At 35.2% G+C, this 16,657-nt stretch overlaps 1 protein-coding gene and 1 long non-coding RNA gene across 2 annotated transcripts; one reads left to right on the plus strand and one right to left on the minus strand.

Annotated features, from left to right (window-relative positions):
* Positions 1-8,100: 8,100 nt before the first annotated feature.
* On the plus strand, positions 8,101-9,794 carry LOC145047873 (uncharacterized). Its single transcript, XR_013682501.1, has 3 exons — positions 8,101-8,236; positions 8,464-9,624; positions 9,678-9,794. It is a non-coding gene; the product is annotated as an uncharacterized LOC145047873 (long non-coding RNA).
* Positions 8,231-10,760, minus strand: LOC145047871 (ABC transporter G family member 9-like). The gene is made up of 4 exons (XM_078996234.1): positions 10,627-10,760; positions 9,755-10,550; positions 9,201-9,523; positions 8,231-9,106 (listed from the first exon to the last, which is right to left on the minus strand). Exons 1-4 carry the CDS (start codon positions 10,723-10,725, stop codon positions 8,456-8,458), a joined length of 1,869 nt encoding a protein of 622 aa, XP_078852360.1. The 5' UTR covers positions 10,726-10,760; the 3' UTR covers positions 8,231-8,455.
* Positions 10,761-16,657: the final 5,897 nt, after the last annotated feature.

Here is a 16,657-nt window from a genome sequence, read left to right on the forward strand (position 1 = left end):
AAAATCATTAATATGCTGGTTTTTATGGCTTTAAAATCTTGTATGGTTAGTTTCTCCGTCTTTAAATCTAACTTCGAACATTTAAATTTTTATAAAATAATCAATTTGCATTTGCACCAAATGGGAAAAATATACTATACTACAAACACCATTTCTGTAAATTTAGCTTATTTTTTATTTTTTATTTTTTTTCTTTTGTATTTTATAACTACTTTACATGTGAATTTTTGTATATTATTATACTAGTTGTGAGATCCATATATTATATTGGTTAATTTAAAAAAAAAAAAAAAAAAAAAAAAAAAAAAAAAAAAAAAAAAAGTTAAATATAATGTTCATCCTTTGAAGGAGATTTGGAGAGCTTGGTGTGTTTGATCAAGGAGGGGTTGTAGATCCAGAGTTCTCCAGTGGTTAGCTTCAGTGCAAAGGTAAAAAGCTCTTATCTTGACCTTTCCTTTGTGAGATCTTAGTTTAGGGAGATTTTGAGGGTTTTCTCCCATCCATTATTGGTAATGCGTTATTTGAGCACATTATGAGGTTGAAACCTCAGATCTAGACTATAGAAGGACCTAGGAGACCAAAGATCCAAGATTTATTGAGCCAGAGTCTAACTTTTATGCATCTAGCCCTTGTGGGAGCATGTTTTGGCATTATGAGTCTTATATGTCATGTTTAAACGTAAAGCTTGCAGCTTTATGTGACAATCGACCCTTAGGATGGTAGATCTGGTGTTTGGAGTGATGGATCTGCCTTAAATCGTCTGAATGAGGAATCTGATCGAAGGGACTCGTCGAGTCCATGGCCTGAATCGACGAGTCAGTGAGGGTTTGTCCCAATGGGTTGATTATGCGATAACTTGGCGAGTTGGGGGTCAACTCGACGAGTTGAGTTGGACTTTTTGAGACTTATGAGGATATGAGGGGATTTGACGAGTTGGGTCAAACATGGATTGTTGACTTGATCTTGATTTCTGTTGACTTTGGGGTTTTGGTCAACATGAGTAATAGAGATCATGGAGGGGTAAAATGGTCTTTTATCCTGTAACATCCGGATTTCCAAGCATGTTAATTTGATTATTTCTTTTGAAGTCATGAGGAGGGACTCGACGAGTCGATGCCTAGACTCGTCGAGTAGGATCGCGATTGGTTGACTGGATTAATGAAGGGACTCAACGAGTCCGCGCTGTTATGTGAAACCCTAAATCTCAGGGCCAGAGCCCTATTTTAAGGGCGCTTATGGTCGTCATTTGCGGCCACTTCACCCCTGAGAAACCCTAGAGGGCAGAGAGATCGTTTGTGGAGCAAGAGGAAGGCTAATTCATCATTTATTGAGTGTTTTAGCAATAGAGAAGGAAGGAAGGCATGCAATGAGGATTATGGAGCTTAGATCTACTATCTTTTGGTCAGATGGAGCTAATAGATGTACCAATATGTGCTTAATCTCGTGTAATTGTTAATTACCTTGAATCTAGGGTTTTTCCAGCCCCCTTCATTTGCTTGTAATGATATATAAGTTGTCCCTTTGGGTGTTAGACTCTGGATTTGGACCTTTTGAGGTCAAGAGAGCATTATCAATCATGCTTTATGTTATTCCATGGAAGAAATGAACCTATAATGCCATTTTATACACCGTTTCATCAAACAGAGTCGTATGAACGTTGCATGAGTGTCAAGGTTCGAACTTTACGTGGTTATTGAGGTTGGGAAGGACAGATCTATGGATTAGAGGAACAAACTGACCTCAGAAGGTCATTTTTGTTTGAGTATGGAATGGACTCGCCGAGTCCATAAGTAGACTCGACGAGTCGGGCCGGTTTGATTGTGACTCATGATAGTTAGTGACCGTCCGAGTTGGGTGAGTGACTCGGTGAGTCAGATCGGATTTAAGGAAGTGGAGTTCATGTTTGAACTCGCCGATTCGGTGCATGACTCAATGAGTTGGGTCAAGAGTTGATCGTTGACTAGAGTTGACTTATGTTGATTTAAGGGTATTAGTCAAACTAAGTCAGGGAAGTAATAATTAGATATGTATTTATGTTATAGGAGGAAGCGAGGTCGGAAGATTGAGCACGAGTGTTTATCCGACATCTTCGAGGTGAGTCTTCTCACTATGCCTTACCCGATGGGGTAATTATGTGTGACCGGAAGGTCTTATGTGTATGATGAATATGTGATGCATGTTGTATATGTGATATGTTATGATATGATTATGATGATGTGGACCGGAAGGTCAGGATGATATGGACCGGAAGGTCAACAGAGTTATGGGATGGAAATCCCCTGAGACACTTGGATCGGAAGATCCTATAGAGTTATGGCCTGGAAAGACGTATGTGTTGTATGTGGTATTTTGGGTAACTCACTAAGCATTTATGCTTACAATGTTTGTGTAGGATCATTTCTGAGGTAACAATCTATTACCTTGAGTTTCCTTCTTCTAGATTCGTTCTTGGTTGCTATTTTGGGGATTATGGCTTGAGTGGAATCAATTTCGAGTTTAAAAGCTAGATCTGAAGTTGAAACTTCAGATCCAAGCTTGTAATGATCCTGTTTGTTGTAAAGGTGTTGTCCTAGAGTGGTTGGTGAAGTCCATTTGCCTTAAGCCTTAGCCCTAGAGTATTTTAGGCTTATTTACACATGGTTTCACGTAAAGTTTGCACCTTTACGTATGGGGAAGATTGTAGGAGGTTGGTTCTATGGATTGGAGTCACTGCATGGCTTGAAAGATTTTGTATGGAATGAGGATTGAAGAGACTCGACGAGTCACATGGGTGAACTCGGCGAGTAGTATGAACATATGCTTGGACTCGACGAGTTGGAAGAACAACTCGGCGAGTTTGATGAAGATTGCCTTGGACTCGGCGAGTCTATTCTTAGACTCGGCGAGTCTGGTCATGAAACCCTAATTTGTTGACTTAAGCCATGAATTGGTGAGTTGAGGGGCAACTTGGTGAGTCGAGTAGGATGGGACTCATAGTTTGTGGGACTCGGCAAGTCTTGGGTGACTCGGCGATTTGGGTCGCGATATGGGAGTTTTCAGAGCCTAGGGACTCGACGAGTTGGCGGGCTAACTCGGCGAATAGAGTTAGTCAGGAAGTTTGACTTTAACTGAGGACTTTGACTTTGACCAAGAGTTGACCAGTTGACTTCCAAGGGTATTTTGGTAATTATTGGTATTTATTGAGTTCAGTCTTTTGGTATTGATCAGTGTGGGGGTCATGTTAGCGTTTGGAGCAGCGTGATTCTATTTCTTCAGTCGACAGTGCATGTGAGTTATCCTCACTTTATCAACAGGGTCTAAGGCACCAAGGTCGGCCATTTATCAGATTGTAATCCGGGTAGTACTCGTGATTGTTATTGCTTTGCTATGTTGATATCCTGGTAATTAGGATGGTATATGTTATAGACCTGGCTAATTTCGGTATCCTGGTATGTAGGATGGTATATGTTAGTGACCGGTTAGGTCGGTATCATGGTTAGGATGTTGCTATGCTATGTGATCTGTTAGATCAGTTGATTAGTTGTGAATGGTTATATGTTATATGTTATATGTTTATGTGCACATGGTTGTTGGACTGGGTTGGGTTGAGGTGGGTCCTGCTTTGTGTTGTAGGCCAACATACCCAGGGCGGACCGGTTAGACCGAAGGCCCAACGAGCGGTTCGGATAAGTTGAAGGCCCCACGAGGGCGGACCAGGCATGCCGAGGCTCGGAGAGTGGACCAGATAGACTGAAGGCCCGATGAGGGCGTACCAGTCATATTGTAGACCAAGAGAGTGGACCAGGTGGACTGAAGGCCCAGTGCAGGCAGACCAATCACACTGCAGACTCGGATAGAGAGAGAGTGGACCGGGTGGACTGAAGGCCTGGTGCAGGCGGACCAGTCACACTGTAGACTCGATATGCATGGCTGTTCTGTTATGTATGTTATGTTATGTGTATGGTGTATGTGGTTGGTATTTTGTGGGTATCTCACTAAGCTTTCAGGCTTACAGTTGTGGTTTAATGTTTTCAGGTACTTAAGGAGACCGTGGCAAGGCGAAGGTGTGACCGTACCGCTCCTCATGTTCTTGTTTTATGATATGGTTCTGGGAATACTCTGATAATAAATGCATTGAAAACCTTTTTGTAATAACTTAAATGAAATTGGGTTATTTTTGAAAAGTTTAAATTGGCTTGAATTTTTAGAGTGTTACATCTCCTCTATAAATAGGAAAGGTTGTGAAATATTTCAAAGGGACTAAGCTATGATATCTTCCTTGCATCTAACTTTGTAGGACGTTGAGTGTATTCTTTGGTGAGATTCTCTTTGTCGACAAGTAACCAATTAAATTTCAGAATATTCAAAATAATTTTGGACCATATATTTTAGATTTGGATCGAGTTTAATAAGGATCCGAGTGTCTTCTGGCTGAGTTAGGCAAACTCGCTTCCATTGGAGGCCGAGTTTAAGTAACATGTCGAGTATTTGGCTGTGTTAGTCAAGTTTTACAACTTTGTATGTAATACAATTTAAAGTTTTAACTTTATAAAAGACGTCATTATTATCATATGTTCTACATAATTATGGTAATATTTACGATACAAAACATTTTTTTACTATGTAAGATAAAAAATTTTCTCTATTATCATATGTTGTACAAAATGATAAAATTTAAGATAGATAAAAAGATGTTTCTATTATTGTATTTTCTATATAATGATAATATTTAATATAAACGTTTTAATTTAATATGAAATTATTATTTAATAGATAACAATAACGATTTATTTATTTTTAAAAATTAATTTTTTTTTCTATTTTAATCATATAACTTTGTATATGCAAAACAACTTCAAGTTCCAACCTTATCTCTTATAATATAGTTCAACATAATACCAATATTAAAAATCAATTTTTGTATTTTTTATGAAATTATTATTTAATTGTTAATAACAATGATTTGCTTATTTTTAATATAAAATATTTTTTTATATCCCACGCAACGCGCTGGCATTCGCCTAGTGTGTGTGTATATATATATATATATATATAGAGAGAGAGAGAGAGAAAGAGAGAGAGAGAGCCATGTTCATTTGTTTAAATTAAGTATTGTGTTATTGTATCCATAAATATGGGCCAATCAAAATTTAAAATATAAATAAATAAATAAATAAGGGTAATTAGGTAATTTTATAAACAATTTCCCCAAATACTTTCCTATAATTATGGTAGTTAATTTTAACCTAATTTATCCCCTTTTATAAACAACTTCCCCAAATACATCGATGAAGGTGAGAAGGAAAGCACGAAGCGGCTGCAAGGTTAGATGTCGATCGATTGTAGGCTAATTAAGCGTCTCCGGGGTCGACGAGACTGAAGCAACGAAGTGAAGAAGCAACATAAGTCATCTTCATTGTTCAATCTAATGAACGACGTTTCTTTGACTTTCGAAAGTCAAAGTCCTTCAAACCAAATTCCGATAGAAATGGTACGTAATCAGGTACCCATGTAATGTCGGTTATCCCATCGAGATTTGATTTTACGAGCCTATTTTGACTTCAATTTTGTTTGTAAATTCCGATTACAGATGCCAAAACAAAGAACTCCCGAGTCCCGACGAATTTGATTCCAACAAAAATTCCGATCAAAGCTTCTTCTGTAAATGCGAATGGATGATGGGAATATTTTTGACTATCAGTGATGGAATTCTGAATCTGATTTGAACATTCGATCAAGATTGTTGTGATCAACTTCCGATTATGAACCTGTGAATGCAGATACTGAGTCGAGCATCCCACATCAACATGTAAATTCGAATCCTTTGAAATCAGTTTCAGAATTGTCTGTATAAGAAAGCTATGAATCGGTATTTCAAACATTTATGCGAATACTAGACCTGTTCATATCAGAATGCAACAAGAAGTTCCGGTTTTGGAGTCAAAATCACAAACCTTCGTTTCCAATTTAATTGATTCATGTTTCAATTTATGTTTTTTAACTTGATTTTTGGCTGCATTTTATGAATTGAGTCATGTTTCAACTTTTTTTTTTCCTGAATTAACACTTCATTTATGTGGACAGTGCATGATATTGACAAGGTTGAATTCTGAAAATGTATCAACTATGTTTATGTAGATGATTCAATGATGATATTGGTGAGATTCCAATTTTATTGGAATGGAATCACGAATTCTAATTATGTTGGAATTGAATTACGAATTCCAATTCTGTTGGAATCACAGAAGTTGATACTTGAAGAACGGACCATAAAAGTAAAAGTGATTCTAAGCAACATTATTCTTTTAGAATGTTTTAGTCGTTGTTAGATTTTGATGTTTTCGTTCTCGTTTTGAAAGTTTTTTTTAGTTTTATTCTTTAACAATAAATGTAATTCTTAACAATTGTTACTCGTATTCTCTAAGAAATATTGTATTTTTTTGTTTTTATTTTTCAATTGATTGTTCAAGAATTTGTTATTCTACAAGAAATTTTTAAATTCATGATCAAGAAATAGGTTCAAGAATATTTTTATTATTTATGGTTCAAGAATATTTTTATTTTTGAATATATACTCATAAAAATATTCTGTTAGAATGTCCGAATTAAAAGAATTATAATCCGTAAAATCGGATTTTTAAAATTAATAGAATCTATGATCCCTTAAAAAATGCAATTTTCCATTATTAAATCTATATTATTTGACTAAATTACCGTTCTAATTAATTAAGATGATAATTTTCAATTATATTTAATTCAATAATATATATATTAATCACTTTCTTAAAATAAGTAAAATTGATTAACCCATATTTATGCATACAATAACACAATAATTATTTTTAAATAGAATAACCTACGCCTATATATATATATATATATATATATATATATATATATATATATATATATATATATATATATATATATATATATATATATATATATATATATATATATTAAACTAATATTATTATAAATAAAAAACAATCGTAAATACTTAATCAACGTTGCAATTGAATTCTCAAACATTAAAACTAAAACAATAATAATTATATACATATTAAATCATTAAAATTAGAACGATAATAACTATTATACATATTTAATCGTTAAAACTAAAACGTTATAAATATTTAGTCGCTCCATATAAATGGTAACCCATTCTGTTGCACATAGACATTTGCAATGAATTCATTGTGACGTACGTGTAATTGAGTTCTTTTTCTTCATGCGTAACAAATGATAGAATTATTTTTTTTTATTTGTAAAAATTATAAACGAAGAAATGTTTTACTATTTCAAATTGCAAGTTAAAAAAAAGTGATCAATTATTTTTTAAATTTTATAAAAGTTATAAATTAAGTGATATGTTATTCTTTTAAGTTGAAAATTATAAAAAAATGATATAATTATTTTTTGAAATGTGTAAAACTTATATAAAGAAAGTATATTTGTAAAGGGACCATAAATATAATGTGTTATAAAAGCATAATGAAAATATTGTTAATAATTACAAATAAGTTGAAAAAATCCAAAAATAAAAAGACAATAAATATAAAATAGAGAGTTTGATGTTAAAAAAAAAAAAAAAAAAAAAAAAAAAAAAAAAAAAAAAGCGAGTGAGGAATGAAAGAAAAAAAAAAAAAGCGCGTCTAACACCTTTTTGTATGTAAAATATAGGTTTATAGGGGGAAGAATAACAGGTCCAGAAATTAAATATATATGACATTTAAAATTATGAATTTTTCTTTCTAATTATCTTTCTTACCACTTAAAATTATAACATTTAAAATTATGACAAGATTAGTTAGTTTTATAAATATGAAACTTGTCATCGGAATCACCGGAAAAGATATAGCAAGAAAATGTTGTTTTGCTTAGTTTTTCATAGCTAAAAATCCTTTTTTGAAAAAAAAAAATGTTTAGCAAAAACTAATTTTAAAATCATACTTTGATACGAAAAGACATGAGTTCTCATACACATACACATACACATACACATACGAGGGTTAATCGAATCCATGGGCTCGTTTCCTTTAGCAAATCCTGAATCCAACGGAATCGTCATCACAAAATCGCAAATCCAAATTCGATTGCTTCTCTAGTCGATCAAGGAAAGCGCAATCGATCGAAGTCGATAGGTGGAGGTTTTAGGGCTGCGAAAGCTTAATGATGTGATCGACATCATCGTGAGGCAATCGGCTTCGGATTGGCTCCGCCACCTGCGTGAACATCACGGCAGCTTCGAATATCTGTAAGTGTATGTTTTGGCTATGAATTATGTTGGATATGACCATAGTAATTTGCACTCGAAGTCTTGAACACTATCAATTTTTCCCCTTTCTTCCTGTTCGTATCAAATTGAGAACTGTAAGGTTGAATTTATTATAGTACTTTTAGATTACGATTAATCACCTCCTCATTCTCTTTCACTCGGTTCTTTTTTGATTCATTCATATAAATTCTCACTTTGTTATTTAGGCACACCAATCCTCATGAGAGCCAAATACGCAACAACCCGATATAACACCAGCATCAGCGCCAAAGCGACAACCGAGAGCATTTGCCCATCAAGCCCAACGCTCTTAATAGCCGGAAAATCCTCAACCAAACACGTCAAGTTACCACATTTGTAAGTCTGCCCATGCTCATATTGTGAAGCTATCAACAACTTATAAGTATGTTGGCTGATGGATATGTATTTGATCCAAGATATGAAATCAGGCACATGTTGAACATAGTATCCACCTGCTAGTGTGAATGATAACATGATCACAGATCCCATAATGGTGGCTGATTTTTGGTTCATAACTAGTGCTCCTACAGCTAGCCCTAGCCCTTGTGATGCCAATACGCTAAAAAGAAGTGTGAATAACGCATACAAAAAACTTCCAAAATCTGATTTGAGCCCAGCCATCCAGTAGGTTATGATGCAAAACAATGTTGGTAGAACTAACTCCATAGGAAGATCTCCTATTGTTCTTGATATAAAATATGATGAAAGTCTATACATTCCTGAAGATCGTTCTTTTCCTAGCATTTGCCTTTCTTGAGGGAACGTGAAAATTGCTTGAAATAAAGGAAAGAACCCCCAAAATCCAGTGTAAAAGAATAGCAATCCTGACTGCATAATTTTCGATTAAGAAACCTGTTAGATTATTATTATCATTATTATTTATAAGTTAAAAGTGATGACAAACAAGAGTGTATATTTATACCTGATCTTGTAAGTGAGCCTTATCAGATTGCCACCATAGCAAACCACAAAGGAATGACACAGCTATAACCTGAATGATCTTGAGAGTGGAAAAGAATTCATGTTTCCTTTCTTTAACACCTCTTTTGAGTAAAACCATGACTTGTTGCAACCAAGTTGTGCTCCATCGTTCATGCTTCTTGTTGTCTAAAACATCGTTCTCATCATCATTGAATTCTACGACTTCTGCTTTTAATTTCTCATCAAGATTCGACTTATAAGCCAAAACCAACTTCTGCTTCACCGCATTTTGATCCCCATAACTTGAATTATCCGGCGATATCCCTAAAATATTAACAACATTTGTAGTAACTATGCAAATTCTTTAAAAAAAATAAAAAAAAGGTAATGTGTATGTTCAACACCAACGGTCAAGAGACAGTTACGTTCAGAACATGAACTTGCCAGGTTCTGAACCTGAACTGAAATGTCATGCCAGGTTCAGAACCTGGCAATATGCCAGTATGTTCTTTGTTGGACTCCTATCCTAGGGTTGTAATGAAACAATTTTTATACCATTTGCAAGATCTAGCAAAAAGTCGGAAGGATTCATGGCGACCGATGGCGAAAATCCAATACTGTTAAAATAATCCATAACTTCTGATCCTTTACCAAAAAACAACGAATTCCCTTCCGATAACAACAACACCTTATGAAACATGTAAAAAAGCCTACTTGAAGGTTGATGAATCGTCATAACAATTGTTCTTCCGCCTCTTGCTAATTCCCACAAAGTCAAAGCAATCCTTTGAGCAGTTGTTGAATCAAGCCCAGATGTCGGCTCATCCAAGAACAACAAACTAGGGTTTATAAGCATTTCTTGCCCGATACTAACTCTTTTTCTCTCTCCACCCGACACCCCCCTTAAATTCGGCCCACCGATGATAATATTCTTGCATCTTGTTAACCTAAGTTGGTCGATCACCGCTTCCGCATGTGTAATCTTTTCTTGAGTTGTGAGCTTTTTAGGCAAGCGGAGTAAGGCAGTGAAAACAAGGGTTTCGGTGACTGTTAAATGAGGATATAGAATGTCATCTTGAGTGACAAAACCGGTGTATCGCTTCATGATACTTGAGAACGGTTTGCCATTGTAGGTGATGGTCCCGTCTAGCTTGCCACCTAGGCGGCCACCTAATGCGGTTAAAAGGGTGGTTTTTCCACATCCGGATGGCCCCAACATGGCTAAAATTTCTCCGGGCAACACCATGCCGGTTATTCCTTTGAGTATCTGTTTCTCTGTAGGCTCGTGGTTTTTCTTTTTTTGTATCCATCCTTGTTTCTTGTTTTTGATGGTGTAAACCACTTCTTTAAACTGTTCAATTCAATAATCGGAATAATAAGTTTATAACATATAAACACATTTTTTTGAAAAAGGATGAAAAATGAACCTTTAGTGTAACCGGATGATCGACTTTGTTGAAGATTGATGGAGGGGATGAGGTTTGAGCTGATGATTGAGCCTCTATATCTACCATTTGGGTTGCCATTTGAATATATTTTTTTTCCTAATGCTGCTTTACAAATAAAAAAAATGGTATATGTTGTTATTTACATACATACATACATGTGACTCGTTAATTGTATGTTGGTGTATTATATAGTAAGAGAACCGAATTAAGGTGAAATAAAAGTCATGCAATAGAGGTGTGCGGGTTTATGGCACATACCCTTGATTTGGTGTAAGAGAATAGAGATGGAGAAGGAAGTCATGCAATAGACATGTGCGTTTATGATGTGTTCCCATGTATTTGGGAGGATTTGGTGTGATAGTTTGTGTTGGGTGAAATATTTGTTTGTGTAAACATTTTTTTTTTTTTGAAAGAGAATGTTTGTTTGTATTTGATTCAGCAATGATTTTTTTTTTTAAATGACATTCAGTGTCCCGTTTTTGTTATGATCAAATGTGTAACATTTTATTTGTAACGTGTTTAACGGATTGAAATATGAATGAATATTCTGTCAAGGTAAGTTACATAAATTGGGAAAAGATAAAAACGAAATACGAATTGCATAAATTATTGGTTAACAAAGTGAAAGATTGTTGTTGTGTAAGTATTTGAAAATGGTAAACCGTGTCCATGTCACAAGACCCATCAAATTGGGTGTAAATCGTAGAACAAAATTAGCAATACTTTGCCTTTGGCATGTACAAGTTTGAATCATGGGCCTCCTTTATAGAATTTCACATATGTACTCCATTTCCCATCTCAGCTCAGGGGTAAAATTAAAATCATCTTGTCATTTTTGTGGTTTTTTAGGACTTATATTTTTATGTTCCAAGTTTTTAGGATAGTTTTGGATTTTAATGTGTTTAGGCTCTGGTTATTGATCTTCTGGATGGTGCTCAAGAAAGAGTTACTAATTCGTTGTCATTGTTAACGGTCTCATTGATGTTTCAAGCTAGTAAAGTTCTTTGCTAACTCTGGTGATTAGTCATTGTTCATTTCTATTCTTGGCATGTTGTTTTTTGTTTCGATTTCATTGGTATAAATTTCAAGCTAGTGAGGAAGGAGATCGTTGACTTCCGTGGTGTATACCATGAAAGACCATAGCCACCAGCTTCTCTTCCTCTCTCTTTCTCTCATTTCGTTGCAAAGTACACCCACCAATGGTGTGGAAGGAGACAACGGTGTGGCGGAACTATTTGGCGTGTCCCCAATACCCGATGGCCTAATAGAAGCTACTTAGAGGTTGCTTGATAGTTGTTAATTAGATTAGAGCTAATTGAGTTAGAAGCCGATTAGGTTAGAAGTAATGAGTTAACTTCTGATTGAAACTTGATGTTTGGTTATGCATTTAACTGATAGTGCAAAATGACTATATTATCTTTAGACAACATTTTTTTTATAATAATTTCTTTATGATTTACCATTTAACTTATAACATTATAAAAAAAAAAAAATACAAAGTTATTGGCTTGATATAAAAACATTCTCGATTAGCCACACCCATTATCCTCTTCCTCTTGCAACCATTGCCACCTTCTTTGAAGGTTAACAACTATGCAACATACAACCGTTAGTACCTAAATTAAACCAAAATCAATCCCAATCTATGCATCAACCCACTGATATTAACAACTAAACTATGTGTATCAGTTAACAACCAAACTATGTTGTATCAGTTAATAGTCAATTGGGAAATCACAATTGTACATGTGAATGATTCATAGATTGGAAACTTTCATTAATTAATGTTAATAGACTAATTAAAAGCTAAGAAGATTATGGAGAAGATTGGAGTGAGAATTGATTGACCTTTAGGTAGACTTGGTAGTCATATGTTCAGTGTTATCTCTTTTGTACGCATGTATATTTGTTTAAATAATAAACCAAGCAAATATTTTTTTTTAATGGTTGGTTAGTGGTTAGAAGTTAGATTCATTAAGATTATATTATTTGTTATGTTAAACCCAACAATTAAACTTATCAATCTAGAACTCAAACTTTAGTCATTTAAGCTTAGCGAACTCCAAGGCACTTTAAAGTCCAAATTCAAAGAGTATCTGCCATTCAAGCATTAATGCTTATGAAATCATATGAGAATTTTCAAAATATGATTCATTTCAAAAAAGGCAATAGAAAATAGTTAATTGAGTGAAAACAGAAGGATAAGAAGAAATCAATAGAATCAGAACAAATTGACAAGCAGTCAATAGCAATCAACAATGTTGAAATCGATTTTGATTTTGCGAAATTGACTCATTCGATAGCCAACATCTTGTTAAAAAAAAAAAAAAAAAAAAAAGAACTCACCGACGGCGCAGAGGAGGAATCCGACAGCATCGTCAGTGTCACCGAAACAACGAACATGGTGCGTAAGTGATGGTGGTTGGTCTCGTTTCGACGTTCATTTAAGGAAGAAGGATGGAGTGTAAATGTTATTTGGGTAATAAAGGGTGTTGGTGGCTAAGGAAGAAGATGGTTGTGATGTTGATTTGTCGTCAAAGGGAAAAATGATCAGATGATGGAAATGATCCAGTCTGGCCCTTTTTTCCTTGGACCGAGTATGAGACGTGGCAGAGGCTATGTTGATGTCATGAAACACACAAGAATGAGACCGTGTCAGCAAAAACTTCTTACTGGATTATGACAGAATTAGAAGGCAATCAAACAACCCTTAACCAAACATCACTGATCATACAAAATTGTTGGAATTGTTTTATATCAACATTTTAGTTTACTATATCAAATATTATTTATAGCTCATGAGAATGATAAATTTATTTTCAACAACATACATAATAAAAAATTAATATTTTCTTTCACTTCAATTTTAGTCTAAGAACATTGAAAAAGTTATATGTGGTTTGCTATTCTACTTGGAGTTTAAGAAGTTTTGAAATAGAAAATGCCTTTTTTGAGAACGTTTTATTATAGTTTGGTCTCATAACTTAAACCGTTAGTGTTATTATGTTGATGACTCTTTTACTTTTATTCTGTATTTCTTTTATGTAATTGAGTGAGCTCAATTTTTGTCCCACCTTTTTCAAGAACATCCCCAAATCTAAGGTGCCAAATCGGACGAATTTATTGTGTTTTTAGCTGACACGACAAGATAAGTTTTATATAATACAAACACAGCATGACATGACATCGTGTTTTGCTTTACTGACAATAAAACGACCCAACTAAAACATGATAAATACAATCAACACGAAAAACACTAATATATATATATATATATATATATATATATATATATATATATATATATATATATATATATATATATATATAGTTTATTTAAGCCCGCTTTCGACGGGGTTTGAAAGGATGATAGAAGGGAAAAGATCACATCGAAAAAGTCGGAATCCGAGTATGATTGCAATTGCTACAGTAGATCCATTTTGAAAGGTCAGTATAGTAAGAAATTATACATAATTAATCATATAAAACACGATAAACACAAAAAAAAAACACAACAAACACATGTTAATATCACGTCGAATTTTGAACACAAACACAACACTACACGATGTTGCATTTTTATACATGACATGAACTTAATTCCAAATTTAATTTCGTCCTAATTTTGTTTTGTGTCGTGCCATGGATAGCCATTTGATCTATCAACCTACTTCCTCAAACACGTCACCAACACCACTCCCCTTCCCCTCCTCCATAGTTAGTCATCAACACCCCACCTTTTCTGCATTGTAAATATCGACAACACAATCACCTAATGTCTCCCATTCCCTGATGAATCCTCCTTCACCCCTGATCTTCTTTGCCAACTAGGCCCCTTTGTATTCATCGAATTGCCTATGTTGTCATCGATGGTTATATGGTTCATATAAAATCTATAAAATATTTGTAGGTTTCTCTTTAGAAAAATAAAAGCGAACCATGAAATGGAGAGATATGAGAGAACATAGAACATATAGGGGTTGTTTGTTTTTTCGCTGTAGATTTGCGCAATCACTTTTCTATGCGCCTGGCAGATCAAGTGTAGATAGATATCCACGCAGTGTGTTTGTTTTTACGAAGTGTGCAGATCGAAAAACGTTTGCATGAGGTTTTCGCCACACTGACATTGGCCAACCTCTTCTAAGATCTGCATAAGTGCTTTTAACCTAAAAAAACACGATTTTTGTTTTCTTTTCTCTTTCACGCCTCCATTCTTCCGATAATTCCCACCCTTGACGCCTACCACCCATAAAGCCTCCCCTGCTTCCCTCCACCATTGTCTTCATCATTCTTCATCTCCAATCAAAATCGCTACCCTCCTCTCCGATGACAGACGACCTCATCACCTGTCTTCAACTCCCTCATCTCCAAACAGGTATGCACCTCCTTTTTTTTTTTTTTTTTTTTTCAGTTGTAACATGAAAATGATGTTTATTCTTGCTGGAAAACTCTTTAATGTACTAAAACATGATGTTTAATTTTTCTAAAATTGTTTTTTGTTGCTTATAGTTGTTGAATGTTGGAAATCCGAAAATATTGTTGAAAATAACCTTTCATGCTTAACATTCTTCTTAAATGTTGCTGAAAATCAATATTTCATGATGTATTTGTTGTAATTCCATAACATTTGTTAAACCAAGCTTTTTTCTTAATGAAAATATGAAAATAGTGTTGAAAATATGAAAATTGTGTTGGAAAAGTCATTATGTGTTTTTTTTTCTTTTTTTTTTTTGAAATTCAATTTATTTCAGCAGTATGCAGACATTAAAAAACAAACAGACTTCTTATTGCAGACTGCAGACGTTTGGTCCATCTATTCTGTTGCAGAAACTTGCAGATATGGCCCGCAGTATAGATATTTTGGCTTTAGAAAAACAAACATCATCATAATGAGGGAAAGGGAGGGGTCAACCTCATCGCCGGAGGTATTGAATTAACAATAACAATAGAGAGCAAAATGGTTGTGACACGAGAATACGATGGTTACATGGGCGGGGAGTGGGACGAATGGAATAGAAGACGGGGGAGCATAATGGTTAGGGAAGAGATATGTAACGACCCGTTCCCGGTATGTTGATTTATTGGCAATTGTAGTGAGTTTTCCTAGAGGGACTCGGCAAGTTCTAGCCTGACTCGCCGAGTTGGGTCGCATATTCTGTGCACGCGGGAGCCGGGGACTCAGCGAGTCCATATCCCGGACTCGACGAGTCCGTCCGTCTAGGTGAAACCCTAAATCCCCGGGTTTGCCCACTATTTAAACCACATTATAGCCTCATTCTCGCCTCCCTCACCCTGAGAACACAGTGTTAGAGCCCCAAACCTCCATTGAAGAGCTTATATGTGTTTTGGTGCCATTTTGTGAAGGTTTGAAGAAGGAGAAGAAGGAAGAAGCAAGGAGAAGCGTTGTAGTGCAAAGATCCAAGGCCAAATCAGAGCTAATAGAGGTATTTTCGGAGTTCCATCTTGTTATATGCTTTAAACTTCCATTAGAGCTCTCCCAAGAGTTAGTTGATGCTTGTTCCAAGCCTTACACTTGCATAAATGTCTTATTAAGTCGGAATATCTATGGATCTGAATGTTGGGGTGTTGTAGAGCCCAGATCTACTGTCTTTTTGGAGTTATATTGCATGATAACCATAGATCTACCCATTTTATACATCTTTTAGCCTTATTTCCCTTATTCATGAGGTTGTGCACGTAAAGTTGGAAACTTTACGTGGTAAAACAGCTTATTGGACCCAGATCTATCAATTGTATGCATTGGATTCAAACAGAATCAAGTAGAAATCAGTTGCATGGCGGCGACTCGGCGAGTCGGAAGAACGACTCGACGAGTCGGGTCGCGAGTCCCGAGTCCTTCAGTTTTATCAGTGTCGAGTGTACGAGGTGAGTTAGAGAGTGGACTCAGCGAGTTGAGAATGGACTCAGAGATGGAGGGACTCGACGAGTTTGTTCATACAACTCGGCGAGTCCAAGGCAATCTTCTTGGGATCAAGAACAACTCGTCGAG

The sequence above is a fragment of the Lactuca saligna genome, chromosome 5, assembly GCF_052625555.1.
Source record: "Lactuca saligna cultivar CGN05327 chromosome 5, ASM5262555v1, whole genome shotgun sequence".
In the NCBI taxonomy this organism is placed as follows: Eukaryota; Viridiplantae; Streptophyta; class Magnoliopsida; order Asterales; family Asteraceae; genus Lactuca; species Lactuca saligna.